The following is a 16,004-nucleotide window of genomic DNA, read 5'->3' as shown; positions in this document are numbered from 1 at the left end:
ACGTCACATAGTCGTGATGAAAATCACACATTCCTCTTGTCACTATCCAGAAAACAAGAAAAAGTTGAACACTTTTTCCCAAAGATGGATCCCTTTTGTAACCGTGCACTGTTTTTGTGCATTGGTTGACAGTTCTTGCCAAGTTAACAGTGTTTACAGTTAACAACTTGGTTAAGTTTTGCAGGAATTTGAGGTGAATGTACTAACCGGTGCACTAAAAATAGCACACACAGGAAGTTCAACTTAGTTACAGAAAATCCTTCTATTAAAATGACAACGCAGACCACATTATAAAATGGATGCGTCAACTGTCATAGATTTCAGGTCATAGGTTTAATTATTTTCCTCAGAGGATTGCATGAAACCAAAATTTGATATATAAAAAAAAGTGGGATCTTAAAATTGGCAAAATCGTTTTCTGAATAGTTTAGGCCACGAAAAATGACTGTGTGGCATCACAACACAATTTCAAACAAGTTCGGATGAGAAGAGTTTGAATTATGGGTAAGTAATAAGAAATTCAGAGCTGACTATTCAACATCAGTGGGGGCTTAAAACAGCGGGTGGGGGTGGCAATTTGGCTGCCTGTTACTCACCCAGCCTGTTTTTCGTTTATGTTGACTACATGGACATCAGCTGGGGTGTATAGTGGGTGGCTGATCACCCCTTTGAAATGCCTGCGTTAGTGCTTGAACGGCGCTCCAATGGACAGTTTTGGAACCTTCAAAATCCCTAGTGTCTGCATTGTACATGTCCTTTGTACAGTGTACAATTGGTAGTCACAAGGCTGGGATCAGCAAACCCAGCTTTGTTCTAGGCTTCTTTGTGGGGAGTGGGCAGGTGTCAATGTGTATCTATTCCCAAACATCAAACCCAGACCTGGACCTGATCAAGGGCCTTTTGGACATCCAGAATCTAAGGTACATCTGGATCCTTGGCTTAGAGATAAAGTATTTTGACAATAGGAGATTACGACTAATGAAAAATGGAAAAGTCACTGAGAAATTGATAAAATCCAAAAAATATCTGGCAAACTGATACTAATCACATTGGGGGTGGGGGTCATGGGGGCAGGGGATAAGGTATTTTGGTTGAGTGCACTAATCTTGTCTAAACACTTCTCTTTTATAAACCACACTTTACATGACCCCCCCCCAAGTAAAGTTTAACATTAGAATTTCATGAATTGTCACAGTGCAAAAGATAAAATTGGCCTCAATACTTACTATTTTGTCAGTTGATTTGCTCTTTTTATTCTGAGGACTTTTACATGGTGATTTGGCAGACTGGGAGCGGCTGTTGACAGGGACACTCTGCTTTGTGCTGGTCTTTGAATAAGCTCCGTGGCTGCTGCTTCTCGATCTGCCTCGTAGGCTTTGCGCTGCTCCTGAATGGCCTTCATTACTGCGGAATGAGCAGACCGAGAATAAACATTAAAACAGCTTGGTGACATTTTAAAAAAATGTCATTTCCTCCCCTTTTTTTCTTACTCAGTCTTCAAGAGGTCATCTCCAGTCAGGTATACCCAGGTTTGCACTTAAACTGCCCTGATGCTGCTTGCTGAGTGATGCGTGAAACTAGCTCTGACTCTCCTTATTTCCCTTCTTCCCATGGTAAAGCATTATGCCTGAGCTTGGCACCTCTCCACAGTGACGTGTTGGAGACTGAAAACTGCAGACATGACCCCATGGCTTACTCAAGAGCAGATAGAGGACAATTTTGATGGACAGTGGATAAGGAAACTGTTTCTCTAGGGCGGTTGTGCCAGCAACAAAACCTGCAACCAACTGCCAGACTAACGCTGTTACCTGTGGCAATGAAGGTCATTACAGCCCCTGAAATTCTTTGACTCCAACTCTTTCCAGGCAGTCACATGGGAAATTAGCAACATCAGTCAATCTGTATTCATGCTTGCATTAAGCAGATGACTGATGCCATGTTTGCGAGAGCAAACTGTTTCATCACTTTCCCCATGGACAGTCAGAAGCTGCAGCTCTGGGGTTGGTACAGATTGCAGGCGTCAGGGTCTCAGCGATTGCACCTGCATCACCCTACAGGCTGCTTCAGATGACCTCACTGCCTCATGAGCTGCAAGGGCTTCCACTTCATTAATGCAAACCAGCATCACATCATACAGATCTATACCTGTTCTCCTGGCAGTTGTCATGACATATTTATATTGTGGCAACTCTTCATTCTTCCCCCACTCTTCACCCCTGCACAGTGAATGAGAGGCCGGCTGCTTGGGGACAAGGGTTGTCTGTTGTGTATTTGGCTCATGGCCCCTCTTAGGAACAGACACTCAGTGGCTGAACTGCACTATAATCTGATCCATGGCTCAACTAAAGCCCTCACTGAGCGAATCATTGGACTCCTCAAGCAATGATTACACTGCATAGATAGGTCTGTTGGCTTCCTCAACTACGGCCCAGAAACAGTGTCGCGCACAACAATGCTTTGCTGTGCTGTACAACTTTGCTATGCAACAGCGGCAATACATGGAGTCACTGGTGGACAAAGATCCTCAGCAAGGTGACACTGATGACATAGAGGATCGTGAGGAAGTGCAAGGGTCCAACATTTGCCTACAGTCAGGGAACTTCAGTAGCAGCTCATTGAAGAGTACTTCAGCTGAACAATTCTTCCTCCATTAAGTCAAATCCAACATCTCTCCCAGTCCTTCCATACTCAGGTAAACTGCATTCATCCAAAGATCAATGTTGATATTCATGTCAACAAGTATTGCAGGTCACCAGCTACTACCGGAATACTGTCTGCACATAAAGATTTTATGCCATCTACAAGTGTCTGCACACTATTTACCACCCTGGTGTGAGCCCACCTGTTTTAAATGTTCTCTGAGCTAATCTAGTGCTCTTCCAAGGCATTCCCCAGTGGCTGCAGCATGAGAGGTAAAAGACGCTGTGGCTCAGTCAAAAGCTCTTGAAATGCTCGTGAATGGTGACCTCCAGGACCAGAGGGCCCAGATGCAGATTATAGCAATTCAGCATCTACCGGAGCAGTCTGGCCCAGCTGACCTTCTGGTACCAGGGTTGGCATCAGTTCAGGGTATTGCAAAGGTCCAGATGTGTTGCCATCATGAGCGAAGGCATCAGGTTCCATTTCCATTGCACGACTGCCCCTGCTATCGGGCTGCGGGAGAGCAGGCTGTGGGAGATCTGTGATCTGACAGAGGCTCCTATTCATTCGGTCTCCCAGCCGTACACAAAGCAGACTGGATGGTGAAGCCCAGGGACTGCATGGCCCAGTTTGAGCATCCCCAACAAGTGCTGCTATTGGTGCCATAGACCCCTGCAGGAAAGACCTAGCTTGATGCATACCACATAAAATCAAAAAAAAAATCCTCCATTAAGTTCAGGGAGCCTTATTCTGCACATGTTCTGTACTACACCTGGTTTGAGTGGATGTGCAATTGACACCAGACACACAAGCAGAAAAGCTTGTGGTGAATTCGAAGGAAGAAAATGTGTTTGAACGACTGCAATAATTCGGCACATTCCCTTGTTCCTATCAGTACTTTTCAACCATGTGTTTTTCACACTATGAAAACATTGTGTCAAAGGACAGCTTTCCAATTCCAAACTGGCTGTCACCTTTAAATGGCAGCAATTAGATTCCATTCATACCAGAACATTGACTGCAGAAAGTTAGAAATGGAAGCCTATTTGCATCCGAGACACAATTTCACATTCATTGTTACACAGCCATTATATTACATTGCTAATCTTTAATTATACACCAGTTCCTACAATAGACAGTGCTCTCTGTTACACTTCAGTGCTTATCCTTAACAACGACAGACCTCAACAGGCTTACAAATCTGCTGACCTACATAACCCAGATTTCAAAAACAGCAATATATACAATAATCAAGTTTAATTCTATCCTCAAGATCATCCATTTTTAATAAGAAATCACATGCTTTCAATAAGAATGGAATTTCAGTGTGGAAATGATGCTTGATTGTCCTTCAGCAGAACTGGCTGGAGTAATCTCTTCTGTACTGTGGCAGAATCAAAATTATAATTAAACATGATTGTCACAGTTTAGTTTATTTAATGACTGCTGCAAATTGAGCTGCTTCTCCACAATCTGATGCATTTCTCTAAATCATTTTTGTGGCAGTACAGAATTATTTTTCTCCTTGCTTGACAGACCTTCCTTCAAACTTCCTGTGCACTGTTAGCTGAGGGTGTAGGAGGTTTTGAGAGAGAAGCCACAATTATTTTCCCTCTGTAATTTTGTCCCTTCTTTCCTGGGAGGTGCTGATTCATGACAGTGTGCGCTACTGCCTGCTTGCCAAAACTTACCCAGGTGACCTTTCTTCATGAGCCAGTGAACATCATTAAGCAAATTGAACACAATGGCATTATAGTAAGGACCAATCCTGTCCTTACCCAATGTCCAGCACGGGGCATTGGATAGTGATCCAGAAAGAATTATTTGAATTTATAAAAAACACCTTGCATGACCTCTGGAATTTCAAAGCGTTTTGCAGCTTCAAGTATTTTTGAAGTGTTGTCACTGTTGCAGGAAGCACAGCAGCCAATTTCCTGACAAACAAGATCCTCCAAACAGCAATGTGTTAATGACCAGATAATTTGTTTTATTAGTGATGTTGGTTGAGGAATAAATATTGGCCAGGACATTAGGGATAACTCCACTGTCCTTGCTCAAATAGTGCTATGGGATCTTTCACGACCATCTGAGAGAGTAGACTGGTCCTCTAGAATTTAATACGTCTCATCCATAAAATGGTACCTCCAACAGTGTAGCACTCCCTCAGTACTGCACTAGATTGTCAACTGCGATTATGTGCTCAAGTCTCTTGACTGGGACTTGAACCCACAGAGCCAAGAGTGCTACCAATTGAGCCAAGGCTGACAGCCTCGATTGTCTTTTACCCGACCTGGGTTGCTGAGACCAACTGTAAAATCCCTTTCACTCCCTGGCTGAGATTAGTTAGCATAACACAGATAGGGGATTGAAGTCAGTGACTTCCTGGACTTCTGGATACCAACTGTGTCATTAGAGCCACCAATGAAACAACTCGACACAGAGGTCAGAACTTCTGTGCACTATCATCATTCCTGAGGTTAGTAAAAGAAAATTAAAATAATCATGATTTTAAAAAATCTTTTGCAATCTAGAATTTAATACTGAACGATCAGTTCCAAGTTATCCTGGATACCGGACACTGCAAGAAACAGTTCAGGGCATTGATAAGCCCTGTCAAGAGTGGTATTTTACTTCATAAAACAATGCTCCTGGTTGGTTAGGAGACTAAGATGGAATTACAATCTCAGTTTATGTTTTTTTTATTGGCAGAAACTCATCTAAAGTGTCAGTTTGTCTCAGGTGGTGACACTCTTGCCTCTGTGTCAATTGGTTCAGGCTTCAGGTCCCACTGCAGGCCTCAAGCACATAATCAAGCACACATTCCAGTCTAACTCTGAGGGAGGGCTACACTTTTGGAGGTAATGGGCTGGAATTTATCACGGGCTTTGGGACCCTGATGTTGGGACAAAAAGCAGGCTCTGAGCCTGCACTTGCTGGGAGCAGGAGGAGCGCGGCGATTTTGCTGGAGGTGGCCTCCTAATTGGCCACCTGAAGGCCTGCTGTCCAATTAAGGATGGCGGGCAGGTTCCTGATGCAGCTCTGAAGCCTCAGCAGCCTTACTGGGTGGGTGGGTGCTGCTGAGGCTGGCAGGAGACCTCAGTGGCACCTCAAAATGGAGGTACCCTCATAGAGATAAATACAAATTAAAATTCAGGATGGCTGAGGGGGAAGGCCCCATTGATTGGAGGCTAAACCCCTCTGGGAAGATTACTGGGGGCACGGGGGCTGCCTTTCTTGCCCACGGCCCCCTCTGTGGGGCATGGAGCCTCAAGCTCCAGTGGCCCCCAGACTGCCACAGGGACGCAGCCTCCATGCGGTGGGGGGGCAAAATGTTGGTGGCCCTGTAAAGTGGCCGTTAATAGGGCATTTAATTATGCAAATCACCTCCTGCTTCCTTTGAGTGGACAGCCGAGCTACCTTGCAACCCGCTGCTGGGGAACTTACCCAGCGGACGGGACTGAGTCAGGGAGCTGTCCCGACGCAGGTCCCCGCTATTTTACCGATACCACCCCCGCCTCCGTTCCTGCCAGCCAGGGACTGGTAAAATTCGGCCCAATGTCATAGAGTCATAGGGTTAGACAGCACAGAAACAGGCCCTTCAGCCCACTGTGTCCACGCTGGCCATCAAGCCTAACTATTCTAATGCCATTTTCCAGCACTTGGCCCATAGCCTTGTATGCTTTGGCATTTCAAGTGCTCATTTAAAAACTTCTTTAATGTTTTGAGGGTTCCTGCCTCTACCACCCCTTCAGGCAGTGTGTTCCAGATTCCAACCACCCTCTGGGTGAAAAATTTTTCCTCAAGTCCCCTCTAAACATTCTGCCCCTTACCTTAAATCTATGCCCCCTGGTTATTGACACCTCCGCTAAGGGAAAAGGTTTCTTTCTATCTACTCTATCTATGCCCCTCATAATTTTGTATACCTGAATCAGGTCCCCCCTCAGCCTTCTCTGCTGTAAGGAAAACAACCCTGGCCTATCCAGACTCTCTTCATAGCTGAAATGCTCCAGCCCAGGCAACATCCTGGTGAATCTCCTCTGCATCCTCTCCAGTGCAATCACATCCTTCCTATAGTGTGGTGACCAGATCGGTACACAGTACTCCAGCTGTGGCCTAACTAACGTTTTATACAGCTCCATCATAACCTCCCTGCTCTTACATTCTATGCCTCGGCTAATAAAGGCAAGTATCCCATTTGCCTTCCTAACCACCTTATCTACCTGTGCTGCTGCCTTCAGTGATCTATGGACAAGTACACCAAGGTCCCTCTGATCCTCTGCACTTCCTAGGGTCCTATCATCCATTGTGTATTCCCTTGCCTTGTTAGCCCTCCCAAAATGCACCACCTCATACTTCTCAGGATTAAATTCCATCTGCCACTGCTCCGCCCATCTTTCCAACCCATCTATATCGTCCTGTAGTCTAAGGCTTTCCTCCTCACTATTTATGACACCACCAATTTTCGTGTCATCTGCAAAATTACTGATCATACCCCCTATATTCACATCTATATCATTAATGTACACTACAAACAGCAAGGATCCCAGCACCAATCCCTGCGGTACACCTCTGGTCACAGACTTCCAATCGCAAAAACAACATTGTCTGACAAAGAGCTGTCAACTGTAGCTCTGCCTGCTCAGGTGGGTGCAAAACACCCCAAGGTCCGATTTGAACATGAGCTGAGAATTCTCCCAGTGTCCTGTTCAACCTTGCTCCTTCAACAACCACTACTAGCAATGGATTCATTTGCTGAAGATCTTTTCCCTCACCCAATAAGGCCTAAAAATCAGATTACTGGTCATTCATCTCAGCTGCTGATGGTGGGATCTTGCTATGTGTTAACTGACTTTTGCAGTGCTCTACATAAAAATGGTGACTTTGCTTCAAAATGAATTAATTGGCTGTGCAGTGCTTTGAGAAGTGATAAGATTCTCTATATAAATGGAAGTCTTTCCTTTTATGTTTGTTGTAGTACAGGGACTATACAAAAGGTGAACAGACATTGAGCTTCTGAAGGCTTATAAATATTTTGATGGAAGTCTTTTAGAGAGAGGGATTTGGAAAGGATTTCATGTGATTTTCCAGCTGCTGTTAGATTCAAGCACTGGAGAGGTGAATGAGGAACTGCGGTGGCATTAGATTATATTGTGGAGCTTAAAATGATGTTAATGGTGTTTTACAGCATACACACTGAGATAAAAATCTATAATTTTCACACTTGAGTCGACTTTTGTGGCTTAGTCTCCTTACCAAATGTGAAGATGAAATCATGGTGGAGTGATCGGCTTGGGTGGCGAGGATGGGGGGGTGATGTTGGGGTGGTGATGGAGGTGGCGCAGTGATAAACGGCTCTTAATGGGCAGTAATGACAGCCAATGCAGTATATCTGTGTGTGTGGGGAAAGAACACAAATTTACCTGCTGGAGCAGCTGGAAGTCCTGGAGGCTGAGCTCTGTGAACTAGAACGTCTGCATCTGTGGCCTTTACGTGAAGATGATGCAGCCCGAGACCTGAATAGGAAAACGAAAGAGAGATATTCAGTGCCCTGCCATCTGTGATCGGGCATTCATTGTGCCCACTCTCAGTGAGAGGCACAGTAAGCCAAGAAATGCTGTACTATGGGCAGTTTTGTGCCAGGTATTTATGCCCATTAGGGATTGAGTTTAGATTGCTTCAATTCATCTTTTCCCTCCCCATTCCATGGACAGCCTTGCGATGCCCTTAGCAAATTGTCATTCTTTGCATGTAAAGCTTGCCAATCTTGTCCACAGATTATTTGATCATGAGAGGCATCAGAGTTGACCCTGATTCTGTCCTCACCCAACATCTGCAGCTGAACTTCCCAGCAATCAGGATTGGGAGCCCAGATCTATCTTCCCCCTTTAGCTTGGAACTTCTGAGGCCAACTACAGCAGTCCATTGGGTTCCTAGCTGAGAGTGGCTAACTCAGCCCAGATCAGGTATAATGTAACTCCCAATATCAAAACACACAATACATTTAGCCTAGTCCCTGTGTTCCCTTATAGCAAAAATAAGGGATTTTAACATCAGGTTGAACCCTGAGGTTACCCAGACAGCCTCCCCTGCCCCCAGTTCATTATTGATCTCTGGTGTCTGTGCAAATACTTTGTTAGAGCTGTTCCACTGTTTGATACCAATGAATAATTACTGCAATGGCAGTAAATTTATGGGGAGAATGTTAGAGTCACAGAGAGATACAGCACTGAAACAGGCCCTTCGAGTCTGTGCTGACCATCAACCACACATTTATACTAATCCTACATTAATGCCATATTCCTGACCACATCCCCACCTTCCCTCAATTTTCCTACCACCTACCTACACTGGGGGAAATTTACAATGGCCAATTTACCTATCAACCTGCAAGTCTTTGGCTGTGGGAGGAAACCAGAGCACTTGGCAGAAACCCATGCAGTCACAGGGAGAACTTGCAAACAGGTAATACCCAGAACTGAACCTGGGTTACAGGAGCTGTGAGGCTGCGGTGCTAACCACTACACCACCCTTGGCACAAATCAAAAATTCAATTGCAATTTTGTAATTGTGGAATGGAGTGGGGGGAAATCAGTGTCAAAAGAAAAAGTCTTGGAAGAGCAAATAAAAAAATAGTAAGTTTTGTCACTAATGTGATTGCATTTGCAGTAATTTATGTATTGGATAAAATAAAGTACTTTTGGGCCTTGAACTGAAGGCTTCAATGTTTAGTTCTATGGATTGATATACAACTGGAAAAGAATGATAGCCTTGAAAGTGCATACAAGATAGTGGTATTGTCCTTTGGAAATAAACTAACATATCACAATAACAGACAATAATAATGCTTAATCCAGGGCTTCAGAAGGGGTAACAATTATTTTGTTATAGCTTATAGTTGAAGCGACATTGCCACTTGACCAGTAGGGGCCAGACTTACACATAGCACAGGATCAGCCAGATACATGCCCTTCCATCCTGAACCAGATTAAAGCATTGGTGCATTGCCTTCTCCTTTTCTGCTGTGGTTAATAGCCATCCATGGCAACCATCAGCATCTCATTCTAATAGCAAGCATTTCTCTTTAGGTTTGCACTCAGCTTTGAGGCAGGGGCTGAAGCCACGTATTCCATTCACATAGCTCGCAGGACCGTAAGACTTCAAAGCCTGAGTTGTTCTGGTTGTTGATGCCCACAGCCAACATGCATCACAACATTGCAGTCACACTGCTTGCGATTGCCATTGCAGACCTGGAAAATTCTATCCCCACTTCACGGTGATTATGCAGCAAAGATTGATATGAAATAAAAACAGAAAATGCTGGAAATAGTCAACAGGTCATGCAGCATCTCGGGAGACAAAAACAGAATTAACGTTTCGGGTTGGTGACCTTTTGAAAGGTCTGATGCCGCCTGACCTGCTGACTATTTCCAGCATTTTCAGTTTTTAATTCAGATTTACAGCATCCACAGTATTTTGCTTTTGCATTGATATGAAATATAGTGGGGAGAATGATTTGTAGATTGTGACAAGCTACTTCATCTTGTCCAGAGTTGTAGACTCAGAGGTTGCAGCCTGTGCTTGAAGAGGTGCAAATTCAAAATTAGCCTGTACAAACAAATAACTCACTCAAAACCCATTCACTTACACAGAGTTAAAATCGGGCTCAATATTTCAGTGAGTCAATTTATGGAAGAGGCTGGCTAGGGAGATGGTGGAGGAAGTATTCATTCGAGTATTGCTGAAAAGAGTGACATGCTGTCCAAGCTTTTCGTCTTGCACTCAGCAGGACAGATGCAAGAATGCCAAATTTTCAAAGAGTGCAACAATTTATACTGCATGAGAAGAGGCTGTTGATTGGTGACAAGTCAACTCTGATTGGTTGAAGTGTTGCCAGGGATATTGCACCAGGGAACTATTGTCCCCCACGCTTTTGTTTAATTCAAAAAAGGCACAATGCGTTTTGAATTTAAAGAAGTGAGGGGGACAATAGTTCCCTGATGCATTCTCCATGGCAAGGTGTTGCGCCTTTTTTGAATTAAACAAAACATGGGGGACAATAGTTCCCGGACATATTCTCCATTGCAACATCTTGACCAATCAGAGTCAACCTGCCATCAGTCAGCACCCTTTTCTCATGCAGTATACATTGTTGTTCCATTTGAAATTTGGCATTCTTGCGTCTGTCCTGATGAGTGCAAGATGACAAGCTTCAACAGCATGTCTCTTTTTTTAGCAGTACTCTAGTATTAATTCATTCAAATGCAAATTAGATAGATTTCTTTCAGAAAATGACATTCTGGGATAGAGTTTATAAGCAATTTGAGACATTAAGTTTCTATGTATTGTGCAATCAAGGAGGCAATACATTTATACATCTGCACGCATTTTGGGAGGCTTGTTCTGTGAGCCTGCATTTGTAGGTGGAAGCCAGTGTGGATTGGGCTCATCTTCCCTCAACACTGCTCTTTTCATGTTCTGCTGCTGTATGAAGTGATTTTGCACTGAGGCTGGGAATTCTCCAGAGCAGAAATTCTCACTCACACTATGCAGGGGACAGAATCACTTCATGTAAATAGCAGCAGGAGCAATGCTTGAGAAGGAGCAGGAGAAGACGGGAGAAAGTAAGGGGCCTGAGGAAGGGTGGATGGCTGGGGGGAAGGGGAAGAGAGGAGGAGATGGGAGGTACTTTGTAGGAGGTACATGTAGAAGCTGGGAGTGGAAATGTGAGGTGGAAAAGGAAGAAAAGTGCAGGCATCGATTGAGGTAGGAGCCAAGGAGAGTGCCAGCTTGAACTGGATGGAGTAGGTGAAAAATACCAACTGAATAGAATGAGAGTGGGACGGGTTGATGAAGGAAATTTCCTATTTGCTCTGTTGCATTTTTAAAAAATAAGATGTTACTTAAAACGTATTACCTGCCACTACTGAAAGAATGAAATTTTAAAATATGAGGGAAAGTCATTCATTCCAAAGAATTCAGCACATTTCTTTTTAGATGGAGAAAGTGCAATGCTTTTGTTCATTGTGGGAGGTGGAGGAAGAAATATGCAGACAAATTAAGGAGTTTGTGTAAAAAACTTGGAAAAATAATCATGGGGATTTCAACTACCCTGATATTAGTTGGACAGAGTAGCTAGGTAAAAGGGACGCGGGAATGGAGTTCCTACAATGTGTATAGGACTCCTTTCTAACCCAATATGTAAAAAGCCTAACAAGAGAAGATTCGCAATTGGATCTAGTAATGGGGAATGAAACAGAGCAGATAAGAGAAGTAAATGTAGGGGGACAGCTAGGCAATAATGATCATAACATAATGCACTTCATAAAATGATGATAGAGAAGGACATAAGGATGACCAAAACCAGGTTAATAGATTGGAGAAAAGTTGATTTTGGGGGGCTGAGAGTAGAATAAAATGATATTGATAAACAATGATGTAGAACAACAATGGGAAACATTTAAAATGGTGTTCAACAGAGTTCAGGAAAAATATATTCCACTATAAGGAAAGAACAAACTAAATACTAGTGAGACTCTATGGATGAATAAAGACATAAGGGAACAACTGAGGGTTTGGAAAGAGGCATACATTAAGTACACATACAGCAGAAGAGTGCATGATAAGAGACAATACGAAGGGATTACGGGGAGAAGTCAAAACAACAATTAAGAAGGCAAAGAGGAACTAAGAAATTAAATTGTCAAGGAACACAAAACAAAATAGTAAAATATTTTATCGGCACATTTTTATGACATTTCTTCTATTTTGTTCATAAACTATGTTTATAGGATTTATAGTTGAATTATGGACATTGATTCATCTGGAATCCTGAAGAGATGCTGAACTTTGTGTTTCTTTTTAAAAGAAGTCACCAGTAAGTTCCTCGCTTTAGCTTGTAAATAAGCCTTACTGGAAGGCACCTGTCTATGGCTAATCACCCAGCAAGGGTTGTTTTTGACTTGGGGAGATGTTTAAAAAGAAGTGACAGGTCAAGATTTATAGAGATCAGGAGGCTTGACTTCTGGAATGTTTTTAGTTGTAGTTTGAACTGTTACCACAAACAGTTGTTTTTTGCCTGCCAGAGAAGACCCAGTTCTCTCTCTCTTGAAAAGAAGCCCTGCATACAATGTGTCAGTTTCCTATTTCCAACTTGTTTTGAAGAAACCCTGCATATCGAATGTGTGGGAACTGAAACCTTGTGGCCACATTTCTGCTGTAAGACCTATCTGAAGTCTTTGTAGCTGCATTTCTTGGAAAGCCTACCCAAACTGATCTTCAACATCGCCAGGAAGGAACTGTTTTAGGGGCACCAAACCAAAAACTAAGGACAAGTATCCCACCTAAGCAGGTTTTTTTTTTGTTTTCTTTGTTACAGTGCTAAAAACAAAAATTCCTTTTATTTTTTTCAGTTAACCAGGGTGTATGGATGTGTGTGTATGAGAGGCTAAGATAAATAAGGGGCTTTAATATTTCAGTTAGTGTGTGTATGTTTTATTATTGTCATTGGTTAAGACTTGTTTTATAATAAACTGATAATTTTGTCGTTTATTAAAGAAACATGGATGGTGTGTTTTATTCTGGGAAAAATAGAGCATACAATTGACCATATCGGTAAGCGGGAAAATTTAAATGTATGTTGTGATCTTTGGAGAAGTTGGACTTGAATAAACAGTGCACTCCTCCCGCCTCAGTCGGAACAATAAAAAAAGAAGTCTGTGATGGGAATAGGACCATTAAGGAATAGACAGGATAATACCGCAGGTAATGACAGATGGCAGAAATATTAAATAATTATTTTGCATTGGTGTTTAGCAGGGAGATTGAACAGGGAGAGAAGCAATGAGATAAGTGCACATAAAAAAAGGGGGATGTATTGAATAAACTAAAGATACAGCCCCTGGTCCAGATGGATTGCATCCATGTATTTTAAAAGAATCTAGGCAGAGGAATTACTACAAATATTTAATAATTTGTTAGAAAAATATCTAGTGCCAGAAGACTGGCAGATAGCTAACATAATTCATATATTTAAGAAGGGGGACAGAACATGCCCAGGAAATTATACACCAGTCAGTGTAACATTGGTGTTAGGAAAAATATTGGAATCCCTATTAAAGGAGAGAATAGAAAAACATCCAGAAAAGATAAAATATAATAATGAGGAGTCAGCATAGATTTCAAAAGGGAAAATCTTGCTTGATCAACCATATTGGATTTTTTGAGGAGATAACAGATAGAGTAGACAATGGTCATGTGGTAGATGTAATTTTTCTGGATTTTCAAAAGGCCTTTGACAAGGTGCTCCAGAATAGACTAATAAAGAAGGTCAGAGAATATAGAGTGAGGGGACAAGTGGCAGAATGTATTGTTAGCTGGTTTCAAGACAGAAAGCAGAAAGTGGCAGAAAAGGGTAGTTATTAAGTGTGGCGGAAGGGGGAAGTGGTGTTCCACAGTTTCAATGCTGGAACCACTGCAGTTCACAATTTACGTTAACAATTTGGACTTTGGAATCAAAAACACAATTTCTAAATTTGCAGATGACACCAAATTACGGGGTTAGTCAATACTGAGGAGGACTGCAACAAATTACAGGAGGACAATAATAAATTTGCAGAATTGGCAAATAATTGGCAAATGAAGTTCAGCACAGATAAATGTGAGGTAGTACATTTTGTTAGGAAAAATATTACTTGGAAGGTGCAAGTATGGGTGGGGTAGAGGAACAAAGAGATCTCGGAGTCAAAAACTCACTAAAGGTTGTGCCACAGGTTTGCAAGGCCATAAAGAAAAACAAACCAAGCACTAGGCTTTATTTCTAGAAGGACAGAATTGAAAAGAAGGGAGATTATACAAAACCTGTATCGAACCTTGGTTAGAGCACCCTTAGAGTTCTGCATGTAGTTCTGGTCGCCATATTATAAAAAGGATATCGAGGCACTGGAGAGGGTGAAGATAAGATTTACAAGAATGATACCAGTAATGCGTGGGTATACATATCAGGAAAGGATTGACAGAATTAGAATATTACAGCGCAGTACAGGCCCTTCGGCCCTCGATGTTGCGCCGACCTGTGAAACCATCTGACCTACACTATTCCATTTTCATCCATATGTCTATCCAATGACCACTTAAATGCCCTTAAAGTTGGCGAGTCTACTACTGTTGCAGGCAGGGCGTTCCACGCCCCTACTACTCTCTGAGTAAAGAAACTACCTCTAACATCTGTCCTATATCTATCACCCCTCAACTTAAAGCTATGTCCCCTCGTGTTTGCCATCACCATCCGAGGAAAAAGACTCTCACTATCCACCCTATCTAACCCTCTGATTATCTTATATGTCTCTATTAAGCCACCTCTCCTCCTCCTTCTCTCCAACGAAAACAACCTCAAGTCCCTCAGCCTTTCCTCGTAAGACCTTCCCTTCATACCAGGCACCATCCTAGTAAATCTCCTCTGCACCCTTTCCAAAGCTTCCACATCCTTCCTATAATGCGGTGACCAGAACTGCACGCAATACTCCAGGTGCAGTCTCACCAGAGTTTTGTACAGCTGCAGCATGACCTCATGGCTCCGAAACTCGATCCCCCTACTAATAAAAGCTAACACACCATATGCCTTCTTAACAGCCCTATTAACCTGGGTAGCAACTTTCAGGGATTTATGTACCTGGACACCAAGATCTCTCTGTTCATCTACACTACCAAGAATCTTCCCATTAGCCCAGTACTCTGCATTCCTGTTACTCCTTCCAAAGTGAATCACCTCACACTTTTCCGCATTAAAACTCTATTTGCCATCTCTCAGCCCAGCTCTGCAGCCTATCTATGTCCCTCTGTACCCTACAACATCCTTCGGCACTATCCACAACTCCACCGACCTTCGTGTCATCCGCAAATTTACTAACCCACCTTTCTGCACCCTCTTCCAGGTCATTTATAAAAATGACAAACAGCAGTGGCCCCAAAACAGATCCTTGCGGTACACCACTAGTAACTAAACTCCAGGATGAACATTTGCCATCAACCACCACCCTCTGTCTTCTTTCAGTTAGCCAATTTCTGATCCAAAGCTCTAAATCACCTTCAACCCCATACTTCCGTATTTTCTGCAATAGCCTACCGTGGGGAACCTTATCAAACGCCTTACTGAAATCCATATACACCACATCCACTGCTTTACCCTCATCCACCTGTTTGGTCACCTTCTCGAAAAACTCAATAAGGTTTGTGAGGCATGACCTACCCTTCACAAAACCGTGCTGACTATCGCTAATGAACTTATTCTTTTCAAGATGATTATAAATCCTGTCTCTTATAACCTTTTCCAACATTTTACCCACAACCGAAGTAAGGCTCACAGGTCT

General features: G+C 42.8%; 1 protein-coding gene across 1 annotated transcript in view; it reads right to left on the bottom strand.

Annotated features, from left to right (window-relative positions):
* Positions 1–16,004, bottom strand: part of srrm4 (serine/arginine repetitive matrix 4) — a 352,241-nt gene that overhangs the window by 30,089 nt on the left and 306,148 nt on the right. Inside the window, exons 8-9 of the mRNA XM_068055188.1 lie at positions 8,061–8,153; positions 1,227–1,404 (exon numbers count right to left, since the gene is read on the bottom strand). Of these exons, the coding sequence (XP_067911289.1) occupies positions 1,227–1,404; positions 8,061–8,153 (271 nt within the window). The remainder of the gene's footprint in view (positions 1–1,226; positions 1,405–8,060; positions 8,154–16,004) is intronic.

The sequence above is a fragment of the Heterodontus francisci genome, chromosome 23, assembly GCF_036365525.1.
Source record: "Heterodontus francisci isolate sHetFra1 chromosome 23, sHetFra1.hap1, whole genome shotgun sequence".
Lineage (NCBI taxonomy): Eukaryota > Metazoa > Chordata > Chondrichthyes > Heterodontiformes > Heterodontidae > Heterodontus > Heterodontus francisci.
Note: the sequence above shows the minus strand (reverse complement) of the source record. Positions and strands in the feature narration are given on the sequence as shown.